This window comes from Macaca thibetana, chromosome 2 (assembly GCF_024542745.1).
Source record: "Macaca thibetana thibetana isolate TM-01 chromosome 2, ASM2454274v1, whole genome shotgun sequence".
In the NCBI taxonomy this organism is placed as follows: domain Eukaryota; kingdom Metazoa; phylum Chordata; class Mammalia; order Primates; family Cercopithecidae; genus Macaca; species Macaca thibetana.
In genome coordinates, this window is record NC_065579.1 from 161,153,937 (window position 1) to 161,172,811 (window position 18,875).

The window sequence follows — 18,875 nt, forward strand, 5'->3', positions numbered from 1 at the left end:
AGCAGCTTTTAGATGATGGCTGGAACATAGATGATGGATGGAACGTAGTTAAGAATTTTCCAGAGAAACAGGGCACCCTCTACTTTTCACACCATCCTTTTTCTCTAATATGTGGTTTGTTCCATTAGTAGAAGTGTTTATGGTGACTACTGGGTTTGAGATTGTTCTGGAGCTGGAATGGCAACTATTTTTATTTCTAGGAAAATCAGGTCCAGACTAGGACCTGTTGGGCAGGATGTTCTTTGAATATGAAGGGAAAAGAACCTTTCTTGGAGAGATAACTCTCTGCTGCCAGCCATATGGATTCCCTTTCCTCAGTGTGTCTTTCCATCTCCACCCAGTGGTGATGCCCTCAATAGCTTTCCAGCCTTATTCTTCACCATTATCTCTTCTTTGTCCAGCCCTGTTTTCTCACTGTTCTTGCCTCTTTTCACTCCACCTTTTTCTCCCACACCATTCTGAGTTTTATATCCGTGCTTTTTCCTTTGCTGTTTCCTTCTACCAGTAATGACTTCCTTCCAGAGTTGAGTCATCAAAGCACGGCTCAGTTCCAAACCCTCTCCAGCATTTTCCGCTCACATTACTTATGCTTTCCTTGTTTCTAAACTCCAGTTGCACCTGTAATAAGCATCTCATGTTTTACACTAATTTTCCTTGCTGTTTCATGGGTATTAGTATTGTCTTGAAAATTAAATTACATAATTCTTGAGCAAAGGGCCACGTATACTTCTTCTGATTCCTCCACATTGTCTAGGACAATGTCAAATATACCATAGATATTCAGTCAAAGGTTTTAATTGATTTAATTGTAACTAATTTATTAATTTAACAAATATTTATTGGATGTTCTATATGCAGGGACACTGATAGATAGGATTAGGGATACAACAATTCCTAAGAAAGACATGTTCTCTGTCTTCACAAAGCTTATAGGCTATTGGGGTTGGAGAGAATAAAACAAGTGTAATCCTTACAGACTTGGAGACCTATGTGGTTCAGTTTAAGAATGGTGTTGCACTGAAGAAAATATAGGCCTGCCTCCAAATAAATGCAGTAATAATTCAAGTTTGTTAAACAAGCTTTAAAGGGGAGCCCAGACATATAGTCTATAGCGATAGTTACTTAAAAGCTTAATTTTTTCTTCTCTCTGTTTTTTTTTTTTTTTCAGCTCTCTGAATTTCTCTGGTAGTTTCACTGCTCCAAACCCACAGATCTCTTTCTCTCCTCAGCCCCAGTCTGGGTCCTCACTTATTACAGGCTTTTGACAGTTGAGGCTGCCTATCATGTACAAACTAATTAAAAACATAGAATGGTTTGTCTCTTCCTATTGTTACAGTTTCCTCAGGAGAATCAGCCCTTGGGGCTCTCTCTTGGCCTCTTATTCTCCTTTGTGATACTGGGGGGGAAAGCTTTACCAAAATCAGAACAAAACTGAAGACTTCAAATTAGTAGGACCATAGTGGATTAAAGTCTGAACTAGGACTTGGGATACTTAGGCTCTTATCAGGAAAACTACCTTTGACCTTAATTTCTTCAGTCTTAGAAAAAGATTGAACAGGTTTTTTGTGACTCCATGATTATTTTATGTATTTTAAAATATTTACCGTTCTGTAGGTTTGAAAATTTTCAACATAAGAAGTTGGGAAATGTATTTATTTGTGTTTACTATATAAAAGGGATTGTAGAGATACTGTGGAGAATAAAGAGGAGACAGAAACGCTACCCACTCAGAGAGCTCATAAGCTACACAGTGTACTGTAGAAGGGCATTCTTGATTTATGGCTTAGTCAATGGTGAAGAAATAGCTGAAAGGACTTCTAGTTACACAGTTCCTACCACTTAATAAATTAACTTATGCAAACTTAATGTAATTAATGAATTTATTTTTGTGACTACACACACACACACACACACACACAATTCTCCATCCGTAAGGGCATAATAAAAAATGATTTATTACAAATTAGTATTGTTAGATAGTTTAAAAATGCATTCATCTAGTCTTCTAACGTATCCTCAAATATTTTTTCCCTCTCAGGTCAAAGAACTGATTGTCACTTTTGATGCAGAACTCCGTCTCCTTAGACATCAGAAACTGAAACTAGATACTCAGATGAAATTATCTGATCTGCACCATGTCACCTTATTTCAAGAAATACTTCTCCTGAAGAATTTTGAAAAACAGGAGAACATACTCCAAGAGCGTGTTAATTCCTTGGACAAAGAGGAACAGTACATGCAAGTATGAATGGGCGGAAGAATCCTAGCTGGCTCCTCCCTTAGTTACGGAGAAGCTTGATTTCTTTTTATTTTTCTTCTTAACTCAATTCTCCTACTTGTTCTAGCCCTCATCTCTTTCTTGTCTTCTTTCCCCTCCTCCTTTTTCCTGTTATTCCTACCTACTCTCCATCTTTAGTATTCATGGTCAAAGAGAAATGATTTAGATTTTTTAGTAAATTTGGTCTGATATTCTGTAAGGTAAGAGAATAAAATTTTCAAAAGTGAGCCTTTGATTGTGCCAGTCTACTCCAGCCTGGCGAGCTGGGTTCCCTAAAAAACAAAAAAGTAAGCTATGATATAAAATTGAGTTTTGATTTTAAGTTATCCTTATGAAAATACTGAAAGAGAAGCTGGTAAGTTTCTTAAGTATGATAGCTTCAGTGTAATATATGATTGAATATCATAAGAAATGAGGTTCCATTATTTGTTATATTTGTATATTAACTTTCAGAAAATAAATTTTACTAGCTTTGTTTTAAAAGAAAAAAGATTCTGTTAAATAGATAGTATATGCTACATAGTAACATTCATTTTTAGGTATATTAGCTTCACTAGAAATTATATGTCTTTTTGTTTTAGTTATCATATATCAGTACAAAAAATTCTTTGGTTTTTGAGACTACACATGCAAAAATATTAGCTGACATCCACATATTCAATTTAAGGAATTTCAAGGAAAAGTTTCAATTTAATTTAGATTTTGGGGGGATGTTTAACACTAAAAAAGCTGATTTTCTAATTCTAAACATAACTGATTTTTACAAAGGAATTATAAAATTTTAACCAATAAATTGATGGCTCTGCAAACATCAGAAATATAAACTTCTTTTAAGATGTTTTAAAAAATATATTTGTAAACTGTAACCAGCCGGGCGAGGTGGCTCAAGCCTGTAATCCCAGCACTTCGGGAGGCCGAGGCGGGCGGATCGTGAGGTCAGGAGATGGAGACCATCCTGGCTAATATGGTGAAACCCCCTCTCTACTAAAAATACAAAAAGAAATTAGCCGGGCGTGGTGGCGGGCGCCTGTAGTCCCAGTTGCTCTGGAGGCTGAGGCAGGAGAATGGTGTGAACCCGGGAAGCCGAACTTGCAGTGAGCCGAGATCGCGCCACTGCCCTCCAGCCTGGGCGACAGAGCGAGACTCCGCCTCAAAACAAAAACAAAAACAACAACAAAAAATGTAACCTTGCATTGTAAAGTACATTGCTCTCTGAACTTGGTTTATCAGAAATATTTATCATTTTTTCTTGTTTTTATTCATTTAGTGGAAAATAAATGAAACTCTTAAAGAGATGGAAGAGAAAAAGAATGAAATCACCAAACTCCAGGAGCAAGAAAAGGCACTCTATGCTGGTTTTCAAACAGCCATTGGAGAAAACAATAAATTTGCAAACTTCCTCATGAAGGTCCTAAAGAAGAAGATTAAACGGGTAAAGAAAAAAGAAGTTGAAGGAGATGCTGGTTTGTATTTCTTTCTTGCATACGATCTTATTTTCTCTCATTAACATGAAATAGAGAGGTAACTAAGGGACCTGTTAGATACCCTATTTTTTTTACTATAACATAGACAATGTAGAGACACTCTGGAGGCTAAAGAGAAGACATAAACCTTAAGGTCTTCCAACACCTCGAGTTAATCTGTGTGCATGTTTGTTTGCACATGCGCACACGTGTTTACGTGTATCTGGTATGAGTTAGCATAGTGTAGTTTAAGTTAATAAGCACATCTTTTTATGTGTTTATTTGCCATATGTATATCTTGTTTGGTGAAATGTCTCCTTTTGCCCATGTTTAAATAGGATCACTTGCTTTTTTTACTGTTGAGTTTTGAGAGTTCTTTATATATTCTGTATACTAGTCCTGTGTCAGATATGTGGTTTGCAAATATTTTTTCCTAGTGTGTAGCTTGTCTTTTCATTTACTGTAGTATCATTTGTTGAAAATGTTGTCTGTCTTTGACTGAATTGCTTTGATCTTTGTCCAGATCATTTGGGCATCTTTGTGTGGATCTATTTCTAGGTTCTGTATTCTGTTCCATTGATCTATATGTCAATCTTTTCACCAATACGACAGTCTTGATTATTGTAGCTACATGTTGAGCCTTTAAATCAGGAAGACTAACTCCTCCTACTTTATTCTTCTTTTGTAAAATTGTTGTAGCTATTCTAGTTCCTTGATATTTCCATATTTTAGAATAATATTGTTTATATCTGCAAAAAATCTTGTTGGAAATTTCATAGTAATTGTGTTAAAACTGTATATTAATTTAGAGACAACTGGTATCTTTACTTACATTGAGTTTTCCATTAGAAGGTACAATATGCTGTAGTCCCAGCTACTTGGGAGGCTGAGACAGGAGAATGGTGTGAACCCGGGAGGCAGAGCTGGCAGTGAGCCAAGATCACGCCACTGTACTCCAGCCTGGGCAACAGAGCGAGACCCTGTAGATCAAAATCGTATACTAGTTTTCAGTATATAATTCATTTTCATGTTTTGTTAGATTTACACCTATTTCCTTTTTTAGTGATTTTAAATGATACTGTATTTTTAATCTCAGTGTCCTCATGTTCATTGCTACTCATAGATTACATGTTTAGCTGATGTCCTGTAACCTTACTTATTAGTTCTAAGAGGTTTTGATAAATTCCTTGGGAATTTCTATGTAGATGATATTAGGTTGGTGCAAAAGTAATTGTGGGTTTTGCCATTAATAATGGGAAAATAATTTCATCTAATAATTTCATCTGTGAATATAGGCAGTTTTATTTATTTATTTCTGATAAGGATGCCTATTTCATTTTCTTGCCTTATTGCATGGCTAGAACATCCAGTTCTATGATAGTGCTGAGAGCTGACATTCTTACTTTATTTTCAATATTAAGTATAATGTTACTTGTAGGTGTTTTGTAGATACTCTATTAAGTTAAGGAAGTTCCCGTCGGTTCCTCTTTTTCATGAATTTTTTTCATGAATGGGGGTAGAAATTTGTCAGATGCCTGTCTACATTGATTGATGATCATGTGATTTTCTTTTTAGCCTATTAATATGGTTGACTACATTGACTGATTATGGATTATTAAATCAGAATTGCATTTCTGAAATAAACTTTCCTTGGCATAGTGTAAAATTCATTTTATATATTGATTAATTCTATTTGCTAATATTTCATTGAGAAATGTTTTGTCTATATTCATGAAGATCATTTTTCTGTAATTTTCATTTTTTGCACTGCCTTTGTCTGGTTTTAATATCAGGGTAATAAAAACTAGCTTCATAATATGAATCAGAAAATTTTCTTTTCCATTTGATTTTCTGGAAGATCTTGCGTGGAATTGGTGGTAATTATTCTTTAAACACTTTGTAGAATTCACCAGTGAAAGTATTTGAATTTGAAGATTTCTTTTGGGGAGGTTTTAAATTACAAATTCAACTTTCTTAATAGGTATAGGGCTGTTCAAATGTTCAAATGATCTGTTTCTTTTCTTTTCTTTTTTTTTTTGAGACGGAGTCTTGCTCTGTCACCAGGCTGAAGTGCAGTGGTGCAATCTCTGCTCACTGCAACCTCCACCTCCCAGATTCAAGTGATTCTTCTGCCTCAGCCTCCTGAATAGCTGGGACTACAGGCACATGCCACCATACCCAGCTAACTTTTTTTGTATTTTCAGTAGAGACGGGATTTTGCCATATTGGCCAGGACGGTCTTGATCTGCTGACCTCGTGATCCACCTGCCTTGGCCTCCCAAAATGCTGGGATTACAGGCGTGAGCAACTGCACCTAACCCAAATGATCTATTTCATATTGGGTGAATCATGGTAGTTTGTGGTTTTTTTGAGGAATTGGTATATTTCATCTAAGATGCCAAATTAATGCATGAATATCCTTATCTTTTTAGTGTCTACAGGGTCTGTAGTAATATCACCTGTTGCATTCTTTTTTTCTAAAAAAAATTCAGCTTTTATTTTAGATACAGGGGATATATGTACAGGATTGTTACATTGGTATGTTGCACCCAGGTAGTGAGCATAGTACCAAATAGGTAGTTTTTCAGCCAATGCCCCCCTCCTTCTTCCCTCACCACTCTAATAGTCTGCAGTGTCTATTGTTTCCGTGTTTATGTTCATGTGTGCTCAATGTTTTTAGCTCTCACTTATAATTGAAAATTGTAGTATTTGGTTTTCTGTTCCTGCGTGAATTTGCTTAGGATTATCACCTCCAGCTCCATCCATGTTGCTGCAAAGGTCATGATTTCATTATTTTTTTATGGCTGTGTAATATTCAATGGTGTATATGTGGATTTTCTTTGTCCAGCCCACCATTGATAGGCACCTAGGTTGATTCCATGTCTTTGCTATTGTGTATAGCACTGTGTTATGGTTTGGCTGTGTCCCTACCGAGATCTCATCTTGAATTGTGGTCCCCATAATCCCCACATGTCAAGGGAGGGATCTGATTGGAGGTAATTGAATCATCGGAGTGGTTACCCTTATGCTGCTATTCTCATGATAACGAGTGAGTTCTCATGAGATCTGATGGCTTTATAGGGGGCTTCCCCCCGCCCCTTCACTCTGCACTTCTCCTTCCTGCCACCATGTGGAAAAGGACATGTTTACTTCCTTTTCTACTGTGATTTAAGTTTCCTGAGGCATCCCCAGCCATACTGAGCTGTGAGTCAATTAAACCTCTTTCCTTTATAAATTACCTAGCCTTGGGTATGTTTTTATTAGCAGTGTGAGAACGGACTAATGCACATGGCAATGAACATGAGTGCATATGTCTTTTTGGTATAATGATCTATTTTCCTTTGTGTATATACCCAGTAATAGGATTGCTGGGTCAAATGGTGGCTCATTTTTAAGTTCTTTGAGAAATCTCCAAACTGTTTTCCATAGTGGCTGAACTAATTTACATTCCCACCAATGGTGTATAAGTGCTCCCATTTCTCCGTAGCCTCAGCAGCCTCTTTTTTGACTTTTTAATAATAGTTATTCTGCCTGGTGTGAGATGGTATCTCATTGTGGTTTTCATTTGCACTTCTCTGATGAGAACATGAATCTTTTGTATGGATTTTTATATCTCAAATTCATTAAGTTCTTCTCTAATTATAGTTATTTCTTTTCCTCTTGCTTTATGACCAAGCATGTGGTCAATCTTAGAATATGTTCCGTGTGCAGGTGAGAAGAATGTATCTTCTAAGTTGTTGGATTGAGTGTTCTGTGGATGTGTATTAGGTCCAATTGGTCAAGTGTTGAGTTTAAGTCCAGAGTTTTTTTGTTAGTTTTCTGCCTTGATGAGCTGTCTAATGCTGTCAGTGGGATGTTGAGGTCTTACACTATTATTATGTGGTTGTCTAAGTCTTTTTGTAGGCCAGGAAGAACTTGTTTTATGAATCTGGGTGCTCCAATGTTGGGTGCATATATATTTAGGATAGTTAAGTCTTCCTGTTGGATTGCACTCTTTATCATTATGTGATGCTCTTCATTATCCTTCTTAATTTTTATTGGTTTAAAGTCTGTTTTATCTGATATAAGAATAGCAACTCCTGCTCTTTTTTTGTTTTCCATTTACATGGTAGATCTTTCTCCATCCTTTTACTTTGAGCCGATGGGTATAATTATATCTGAGATGGGCCTCTTGAAGACAACAGATGGTTGGTTCTTGTCTTTTTATCCAGTTTGGCACTCTAACTTTTAAGTGGGGTGTTTAGCTCGTTTACATTCAAGGTTAGTATTGATATGTGTGATTTTGATCCTGTCATCATGATGTTAGCTGGTTGTTATGTAGACTTGATTTTGTAGCTGCTTTATAGTGCCTGTCAGCTGTCTGCTAAAGTGTGTTTTTGTGGTAGCAGGTATTGTTGTTTTTTTTTTTTTTCTGAGTCCATGTTTAACACTCCCTTAAGGACCTCTTCTAAGACTGGTCTAGTTGAAGCTTATTCCCTCAGCATTTGCTTGCCTGAGAAGGACTTTATTTCTCCTTCACTTATGAAACTTAGTATGGCAGGATGTGAGATTCTTGGTTCAAATTTATTTTCTTTATAAGGACACTGAAAATAGGCCCCCAGTCTCTTCTTGTTTGTAAGATTTCTGCTCAGAGGTCTGCTGCTAGCCTGATGGGGTTCCCTCTGTATGTGAGTCGACCCTTCTCTTTAGCTGCCTTTAAGATTTTTTTTCTTTTGCATTGTGCTTGGTGAATCTAATGACCGTGTGCCTTGGGATGGTCATCTTGTATAGTATCTAGCTGGGGTTCTTTGTATTTCTTGAATTTGTATGTCAAACTCTAATAAGATTGGGGAAATTTTTGTGGACTATATTCTCAAATATATTTCCCAAGTTGCTTATTCTCCCTCTTTCTCAGGAGTACCAATGAGTCATAGATTTGTTCTCTTTATAGAATCCCATATTTTTTCAGAGATTTGGTTCATTAAATTTTTTTCTTTATTTTTGTCTGAGTTGACTCAAAGAAGCATTCTTCGAGCTGAGATTCTTTCCTCATCTTAGTCTATTCTGCTGTTAATATTCCAATCATATTATGAAATTCTTGTAGTGGGGTTTTTAGCTCTAGAAGTTTGGTTTTCTTCTTTCTGAAAATGTCTAAAAACTTTAAAAAGTTTGGTTTTCTTCTTTCTTATTTCATCTTTCAGCTCTTGGATCATTTTACCGAATTCCTTGGATTGGGTTTCAACTATCTCCTGAATCTCGATGAGCTTGCCATCCAGATTCCAAATTTTATGTTTGTCATTTCAGTCATTTTAGACTGTTAAGGAAAACAAAAAACCAAAAAAACAATGGTGGCCAGTAGCTGCGTTAATACCCAGCTGCACAGCTCTTTAATATTTCCTTGTTTTTGCAAGTATGCTCTGAAGTAGGGGTGAGGGAGTGGGAGAGATGGCCCACTCACCAGGTCCACTCCTGGGCCTTGGGGGAGCCCCCTCCAATCACTGGCACTGTGCCTGTGTGTGTTTTTGTTGTTGTTGTTGTTGTTTTTGGGTGTTCCAGGCCATGGGGCCCCCTTGCACAAAGACTGTAGCAGGGAGATATGCAACATCCTTTCTGGACTGGCCCTGCAAAGGGAAGAAAGCCCCACTCTCACCCCAGCCCAGGAACCCATGCGTCTCACCCTTCTCAGTACTCTGAGAGTGAGGGCTCCTCCCCAACTCAAGTGCTGGCCATACATCTTGGCTCCATGCTCTGGAGTTGTGCACCATGGCCCTGGAGGTACTGGGATATCTTGAGATTCAGGGTCAGGGTCAGGTTCCAGCTGCACTGGGGGGTCCAATTTGCTCCGCGGTTGCCAGGAAACTGCACCTGAGTCTGGAGGACAGTGGTCCTCTTCTCACAGTTCCACTAAGCAGTGCCCCACTAGGGACTCTGTGTGGGGGCTCTGACCCCACATTTCACTTCCTCACTGCCCCAGAGGTTCTCCATGACTGCCCCACCCCTGCAGCAAACTTCTGCCTGGGTATCCAGGCATTTCCATACATCCTCTGAAATCTAGGTGGAGGTTCCCAAACCTGAATTCTTGACTTCTGTGCACTCACAGGTTCAGCACCATGTGGAAACTGCCAAGGCATGAGGCTTGCACCCTCTGAAGCCATGGCCCACCTCTATGTTGTTCCCTTTCAGCCATGGCTGGAGCGACTGGAATTCAGGGCACCAAGTCCCTAGGCTGCACACAGCATGTGGACCTTGGACCCTACCCAGAAACCATTTTCTTCTAGGCCTCCAGGCCTGTGATGGGAGGGGCTGTGTGAAGGCCTCTGGCATGCCCTGGAGATACATTCCCCATTGTCTTGGGGATTAACATTCCCCATGACAATGGGGAATTAACATTCCCTAATTTACTTAAGCAAATTTCTGCAGCCAGCTTGAATTTCTCCTCAGAAAATGCAGTTTTCTTTTCTATCACATTGTCAGGCTACAAATTTTCCAAACTTTTATGCTCTGTTTCCCTTTTAAAACTGAATTCCTTTAGGCTGGGCATGGTGGCTCATGCCTGTAATCCCAGCACTTTGGGAGTCTGAGGCGGGCAGATCACGAGGTCAGGTGATTGAGACCATCCTGGCTAACATGGTAAAACCCCATCTCTACTAAAAATACAAAAAAAAAAAAAAAAAATTAGACAGGTGTGGTGGTGGGCACCTGTAGTTCCAGCTACTTGGGAGGCTGAGGCAGGAGAATGGTGTGAACCCGGGAGGCAGAGCTTGCAGTGAGCCGAGATCGTGTCACTGCACTCCAGCGTGGGCAACAGAGCGAGACTTGGTCTCAAAAAAAAAAAAAACAAGAACAAAACTGAATGCCTTTAACGGTACCCAAGTCACTTCTTGAATGTTTTGTTGCTTAGAAATTTCTTCTGCCAGACACCTTAAATCAGCTCTCTCAAGTTCAAAGTTCCACAAATCTCTAGGGCAGGGGCAAAATGTCCCCAGTCTCTTTGCTAACACATAGCAAAAGTCTCTTTTGCTTCAGTTCCCAGCAAGTTTCTCATCTCCATCTGAGACCACCTCAGCCTGGACCTTATTGTCCATATCACTATCAGGCTTTTGGTCAAAGTCATTCAACAAGTCTCTAGGAAGTTCCAAACTTTCCCACATTTTCCTGTCTTCTTCTGAGCCCTCCAAACTGTTGCAACCTCTGCCTGTTACCCAGTTCCAAAGTCGCTTCCATATTTTTGGGTATCTTCAACAGTGCCCTACTCTACTGCTACCAATTTACTGTATTAGTCCATTTTCACACTGCTGACAAAGACATACACAAGACTGAGAAGAAAAAGAGGTTTAATTGGACTTACAGTTTCACATGGCTGGGGATGTCTCAGAATCATGGCAGGAGGTGAAAGGCACTTCTTATATGGTGATGGCGAGAAACAATGAGAAAGATGCAAAAGCGGAAACCCCTGATAAAACCATCAGATCTCATGAGACTTATTCACTACTATGAGGACAGTATAGGGGAAACCGCCCCCATGATTCAAATTATTTCCCACAGGGTCCCTCCCACAACATGTGGGCATTATGGGAGTATAATTCAAGATGAGATTTCAGTGGGGACACAGAGCCAAACCATATCACTTGGTTATTGTATTTTTCAGTTCTTAAATTTTCACTTAGTTCTTTATAATTTCTATTTATTTGCTGAGGCTTTGAATTTTTTCATTTCCTTTAAGTATGTTCAAATTTTGCTCATGGAAGCATTTTTATCATGGCTGTTTTAAATACTTTATCAGATAATTCTAATATCTCTGTCATCTTAGTGTTGACAGCTATTGGTTTTCTATTTTCACTCAGTTGGAGATTGCATTAGCCCATTCTTGCATTGCTATAAAGAAATACCTGATATTGGGTAAGTTACAAGAAAAGAGGTTTAATTAGCTTATGGTTCCACAGGCTATAAAGGAAGCATGGCAGCACCTGCTTCTGGGGAGGCCTTAGGGAACTTTAACTCACAGCAGAAGCCAAAATAGGAGCAGGCATCTTATGTGGCAGGCACAGGACCAAGAGAGTGAGGGAGGATGCACTACACACCACACTTTTCAAACAACCAGCTCTCATGATGACTCACTCACTCTCACTCACTGTCATGAGAACAGCACTGAGGGGATGGTGCTAAACCATTCAGGGGATTCCTCCCCGATGATCCAGTCACCTCCCAACAGGTCCCTCCTCCAACACTGGGGATTACAGTTCAACATGAGATTTGGTGGGAACACAGATCCAAACCATATCAGATATAAATGACTTTTAATTGAATCCTAAAAACTTTCATATTATGAGACTTTGTATCTTATTTAAATTTTCTGTTTTACTCGAATTTCTCAAACACTAATCTGACAAGGAAAGGGATGGGAGTCTCCTTACTATTGATGGAGGTAGAAGTCTATATTCCCCATTCAGACTTCATTGTCACCCAAGGGATGGGGGACCTCTTTGATACTGCTATATATGGGTGTGAGTTCCAGCTCCACGTGTAGTTTCTATGATCAACATGGTGGGGATGGTGGGTACTTATTGATAATGATGAAAGTCCTGACTCTCTATTAATGTTCTTCTGATAACCACCCCTGAGGGGAGAGAGGATGGTACCTTATTACTGACCTTGGGAGTGGAAGTCCAGGCTATCACATGGCCTCCACAGGCATCTTGGTGGTGAGGGTGGGGGCGAGGCTGGTTACCAGCCAGCATGAATAAATGTACTGGCTCCCTACTTGGCCTTCTCTAATATCATCCAGTGGGAGTGTTGGGACACCTAATTACAGCCCTGTGAGGGTGGATGTCTAGCCTCCCCACTTAACCTTTGCTGATTTAGTTGGGGATTGTACCAGAGTTTTTCTGTGGTGTTTGGTTGGAATAGAATAGTTACTGTCTAAAAGTTTTCTCTCCTTCTAGGCTGCCCGTTTCCTGGTCCTTTGGCTAGAGACAGCAAGCTTTTGTTAAGGCTTTCCGTATCTGTAGATCTGTTGGTGTTTCTAGGCTGCCAACTTACTCTTCTCCAAGTCTGAGATAGATGAGGCTAAAAGAATATCCAAGGAACTCACCACAGTGTTGTTCCTCAGGTTCTAAGGCACATAGTTGCTCTACTTTCTTCTCTCCATTTTTTTCAGAGTCTTCTTATGTTTGTTTTGCACATAATGTTTAGCTGTATTTATAAATTGTAAATTGGTGATCTGTAGTTCATAGATGGCCTCAAGGTGTTTTAAAAGAAAGTGGGGCAGGTTGGAGTGGAAAGGTCTACAACCCCTTATCAAAACCCTTGGGGACAGATTTTTTTTGTGTGTTCAGAAATATTTCTGAAGATATTATATATGATATTATAAAGAAATCATTGCTGACATTTATTAAAAACAATAAGGCAGACTTTATTCAGGGGGGCTACTACAATGGGGTTTTGTAGCAGGGAAGAGAGATGGGGCTGAACTCTGAATATAACAAGGACAAGTGGAGATTTATAGCCAAGGAACAGAGTGGGGGTCAGTGGACGGAAAATTACTAAGAAGTAGGGTAATTCTTCACTAGACTGTTTTAATAGGACTTTTTGTGGAGGGCAAGCCAGGTGATAAGGGTTGAGTGATGAGGAATTTCATCAGATATCAAGGGTGGGGAATTGTTTCTAAAGTAACTTGCAGGATTCTTGCTAGAATTGGACTAAATAGGTTAAGGACACAGCTCAAGGTCAGGAACTAGTCAGAAAAAGGACTCAGAGAAGCCTGGCTCAGGTTGGGTCAAAGGAGAAAGTCTTTGTCAACATGATACCACTAGCAAGTTCTGGTACAGAATCCCAAAATGAAACATCTTAGTGCTTCTGCGGCAAAACATGAATATTCATACAAAGTTAAATAAAGACTATAAAGATCATTACTTCATGTCAGATAACTTATGAAAATCTTTTCAGGGCCAGGCCCAGTGGCTCAAGCCTGTAACCCCAGCACTTTGTGAGGCCCGGTTGTACAGATCCCTTGAGCTCAGAATCAGCCTGGGCAACATGGCGAAACCCTGTCTCTACAAAACAAACAAAAAACAAAAATTAGCTGGGCATAATGGTGTGTACCTGTAGTTCAGCTACTCAGAAGGCTGAGGTGGGAGGATTGCTTGAGCCCAGGAGGTGAAGGTTGCAGTGAGCTGAGATTACATCACTGCACTACAGTCTGGGCAACAAAGCCAGATCCTGTCTCAAAAGAAAAAAGAAAAAAAAGAAAAAAGAAAAAAAGGAAAAAAATTTTTTTTCTGATTTTAGAGCATCTTATGAGTTAGGAATTGTGGGTGTATTTCACTGACTGTGTGTATCTACAGCTTGGCAGCTTGGTCTCAGCGCCCTCTGACTTGCAACCGCACAACCTTCTGCAGGCATTTGGGTTTGTGTTCTTTGTGTCCTGAACCATTTTAAACTCTTATATTGAGTTATTTTGCTAGTGACTAACTCATTGAAAAATAGTTTACTTTAAAAATCTAGTATTTAATTGAATATAGAAGCTTCTTTGTTAACAATGCCCTCCTCTTTCTGTAGATGAAGATGAGGAGAGTGAGGAATCAAGTGAAGAAGAATCTAGCTTGGAGAGTGATGAGGATGAGTCTGAATCCGAAGATGAGGTTTTTGATGATTCTATTTGCCCAACAAGTAAGTTAGATAAAACCATGTGTTCTCTGTGAAGTGTGAATATTGATTGGCAATACTGAGAAGGCCCTTTTTTGGTATCTCTGTTCTCTGATAATAAAATGTATGAATAGAGTCTAATGAATACCCTTTTTAAAGTATAAGAATATTTATTTATTTATTTATTTATTTATTTATTTAAGACAGAGTTTAGCTCTGTTGCCCAGGCTGGAGTGCAGTGGTGCGATCTCGACTCACTGCAACCTCCACCTCCCAGGTTCAAGCTATTCTCCTGCCTCAGCCGCCCGAGTAGTTGGGACTACAGATGCCCGCCACCACACCCGCCTAATTTTTTGTATTTTTTTTAGTAGAGATGGGGTTTCGCCATGTTAGCCAGGATGATCTCGATCTCTTGACCTCATGATCCACCCGCCTAAGTCTCCCAAAGTACTGGGATTACAGGCATGAGCCACCGCGCCCAGCTGGGATATTTATTTCTTAATTCAACAATATTCAACTTCTACTATGTGCCAGGCACTTATCTGATGCTAGGGATACATCGAAGTATAAAACAAACTCCTCCATCCTCATGGAGCTTATAGTCTGGTGGAGAAAGACAATAAATATAATAAGTCAATTAAACAGAATCTCAGAGGATGGTACATGCTATGGGAAAAGAAATGAAGGGAGTGCAGGAGTGAGGGTGGAGAGGATCATTGCTATTTCCAATAGTATGGTCAGGGAAAACGTTAATGAATACTTTTGGGGGCTCTCTGGGTGATTTATTATCTGTTCTCTTAGGCAGCCATTTATGAGTGACAAATAATATGCAGACTATTGACAGTTGATTCAGAATTATAAGTTGTGTAGCAAGTTTAATTTTATAGAGAAATGCCAGTCTGTAATTTACATATATATTTTAGAGTAATCTTGTTTTTTGACAAACCTATTCAAATCTTTGTGTTGCAAATCTGTTTTGTAAGGGCGCTTTGACTAGTCTCCTGGAAATACTTGGCAATTTACATTCACTGTTTTCACTGGTGAAACCCATCTGGAGCAGCCAGACCAGTTTCCTACAGTTTCAATAGATGAACGGTTCAGTAGAGAAAAAAGACGTTTTGGGATCTGTAATTTGTTTCTCTAGACATTTCAAATGAAGTTTTAATTACATTTTAAAAGTTTAATTTCAGATAAAATTTTGATCTTGTTTTACTTTTGAATACAATAGTCTTTAAAAATCATAATATTTACAAGCGAAATAGAGCATACAAACCTTCTAATGCCAACTCATTACTTTTTAGCAGGATAATTAAATGCCTTGAGCAATGACTCAGAGTTAGTGTGGTGATAGCACTAGGGCTAGGTCTAAACTTCCTGAATTCCATTTTAGTATTCCATTTCTACATTCTCTATGACTTGGTAGACAAAGGTGGCTCTTAGTGTGATACTGTGGAAAGAATAGAGAGATAATGCACTTGAATCCCATTCTGTTATGTACCAGTTATATCACCTCTCTGAGACTTAAGGTATTCACCTATGTATGGGAACAATAGTTTCTGCCTTGCAGGATCTATGAGCCTTGAGTGAGATAATGTACATAGAGGGCTTAGCACAAAGCCTGCTTCAGAGTACTGCTTACAACATCAACACTATTATTATTATTATGGTTATTAATACTACTAATAATTTCAACCTGGAACAATTAAGCCATAAGTGTCTTAAAAGCTGGCTAGAGTGGATCCATAAATAGACATTATTGATTCTGAATCTCCAAAGTTCACAGTTTTAGTACTACCGCATTCCATAACAAATGAGGCTGGTTTTTATTTTAATTCTCTTGGCAGATTGTGATGTGGCTCTTTTTGAGCTCACCCTTCAACTTCGAGAGAAAAGGCTGGACATTGAGGAGGCTTTAGTTGAAGAAAAGAAAGTTGTTGATAACCTCAAAAAGGAATATGATACATTGTCAAAAAAAGTATGGCGATCTGTCTACTTATTTATCCTCTCAAAATACTACACATCCTCCTAGCTACAATATTGCCTTTTCATAGTAATGACAGTATTAGGACTTCTCAGAAAAGAAACATTTCAAATGTTAAGGCCAGGTTTTTTTCTCCCTAAATTGTGGTGGAGGACATTGCTTTTTTGATAATTGGACTTACTTTATCTCAGTCATTGGTCTCCAGACTTTTCTGATGAGTTTACTCTATAAGTGAAAAAAATGAAAATGGAGCCCCTCCCCATACAATAAATGTATATGTATTTATAAATTGTATTTATGAACTATTATATATTTTGTACAGTAGGAAACATCCACAAAAAACAGAAATTAAATAGAAGGAGATAAAAATAAATAGAAATAGAAATTCTGACATTTTCAATTTATACCCCAATAGATGATTTTTTTTAATCATCTGGGGTGCATGCATCCCATGTTGGAGACCACCAAGCTAAACGTCTGGTATAATATTGATCAATTTCTGCCTTAATCTGCTCGCTTTCCCTCTTAGGTACTCTTGTCTAGAGCAACATCACTTAACTTCATTCATGTTCAGAAATATTTTTGATGTATTATTTCTCCTCTTGTGAATAGGAAAGGATTTGGAATACTTTCACGTTTTCTAGGACGTGGAGAATGTGCTTTAGAATACTATAGTTAGCAGTTTCATTGCTTTAAAGCAATGAAATTTGTTGAAGTCATTATGACCAAAAAGACTCCCACCATTCTGTCAAAGACATTCCATGGTGATGGGCTGCTTTTCATGCACAAAATAAAAGGGAGATGAGGACATGTTTTCTGGGCACTTATTCACAAAATTTTATAACTCTGGAGTCATAGAAATGATTGAAAGGGTGACGTGGATCATAACTTGGCAGAAAGAAAATAATATGCATTCCTGAGTTGCAAACTGGGATCATGCACTTAATCACAGTCCAACGAAGCAGATTCTGCTCATACTTTATTTCCTCCCAGGATGTCTTCATTCACCATCTTTAAGTGTATGTTCATTGAGTCTTGTCACCATTTCATGATATGGGGCTTTCCACAGGTGAAAATTGTGGCAACTAATCTGAATGCAGCGGAGGAGGCCCTGGAGGCTTATCAGCGAGAGAAGCAGCAGCGACTGAATGAACTGCTGGTTGTGATTCCGCTCAAGCTCCACCAGGTGATGCATCTGGGGAGGCTGCTCCATCCTGTCTGAGAAGCGTCATCACACCGAAGCTTTTCAGAGAAAGATTCGTGGTTCACTAATGGGAAGAATCGTGGTTCTTTGTTGAGAATTCCACCTGTAGAATGACACCTACACTTGTCTTATCCACTGTCAGATTGCTATAAAAGAGTAACATCAAAACATGCGTATTTCCCTATTGCCCATTAGCATTTTGGAAATCAGTCATTTCAAGTCTAGAGAAGCGAGGAGCCTATGATTTAAGAATGGAATGGTTCAGAGGGTGAAATCTTGGCTCTTATACCCATATCACTTGTCACACCATCTTGATCTATACATGGACTAATCATGCTAAAATGACCTTTGCTTAGTCTCTACTCATTGGTGAGGGAGGTCAAGACAAAAGGAAAATATTTTCTCTTTTTTACTTTTCTTGTTCATTTCTATTTGAATTGCAACTTATATTAAATTGCAGGAATACATATCATTAAGAGAAAAGGCTCATTGTATTGTGTTTTGTCAGGTTAAGAGAAAAAGCTGTATTTTAGGAAAACAACAACAACAACAAGATCAGCCTTATGTGTGTTTTGTGTAACCTGACCCAAACTGGATGAGCTCAATGTAGTGGTTTGCCTAGTATGCCAGCCCTGAAATGTTTGTCACATCATTATGCAGGAGATAATAGGCATGATCTGTGTGGGAGGATTTGCTATCCCCACAGAGATGTGATGTGGCTTTCTACCTGACAGCATCTTTCTGTGTTTGCCTGGCCAGTGTTACTCGGTGAGGAAGATGGAGAAGCCCAAAGGCAAGGAGCTAAACAAGGGGCAGAGAAGGAAGTGCGCCTCTTATGCTTTTTGTTGCCATATACAGAATCTGTGTTTTTATCTATTTGCTTTTGATTTGTTTTATGCTTGTAGATAGAGTATGTGGTATTTGGAGAAATACCTAGCGATCTTTCTGGTACTTTGGTCTTCTCTAACCATGCCTTGAGACGGCTGCAAGAACGAATCCGTGAGCTCCAGGAGGAAAATTCCAAGCAGCAAAAACTCAACAAAGAATGGAGAGAGAGACGTAAACAGCTCATCCGAGAAAAGAGAGAAATGACAAAAACCATACATAGTGAGTATCGAAGCCCATGGCCTTGCTAGTAAGGTTTATTGGTAAGAAAGGGAATTATCCAGGCGACTGTCTCCAACAGTGAAAACAGTCATTGCAGACTCAGAACCACTGAGAAGGGAAACAAGAACACCATGGCCTCTCACTACTCACCGTTTCTCCTGATGGCATGAAAAGTTCGCTTTTGTATTTTAAAGGGAGAAATCTTTTGTCATAGAATCA

General features: G+C 38.9%; 1 protein-coding gene across 5 annotated transcripts in view; it reads left to right on the forward strand.

Moving 5' to 3' along the window:
* The window catches only part of CFAP44 (cilia and flagella associated protein 44), a 145,650-nt gene that overhangs the window by 113,223 nt on the left and 13,552 nt on the right, over positions 1-18,875 (forward strand). For 4 of the 5 annotated variants that reach the window (XM_050778809.1, XM_050778812.1, XM_050778813.1 and 1 more), the window contains 6 exons: positions 2,039-2,242; positions 3,546-3,741; positions 14,278-14,388; positions 16,209-16,339; positions 17,415-17,531; positions 18,455-18,656. In XM_050778809.1, coding sequence (XP_050634766.1) covers positions 2,039-2,242; positions 3,546-3,741; positions 14,278-14,388; positions 16,209-16,339; positions 17,415-17,531; positions 18,455-18,656 — 961 coding nt within the window. Of the gene's footprint in view, positions 1-2,038; positions 2,243-3,545; positions 3,742-14,277; positions 14,389-16,208; positions 16,340-17,414; positions 17,532-18,454; positions 18,657-18,875 lie in introns of those variants that run through there. The other variant, XM_050778814.1, reaches the window with a different exon arrangement.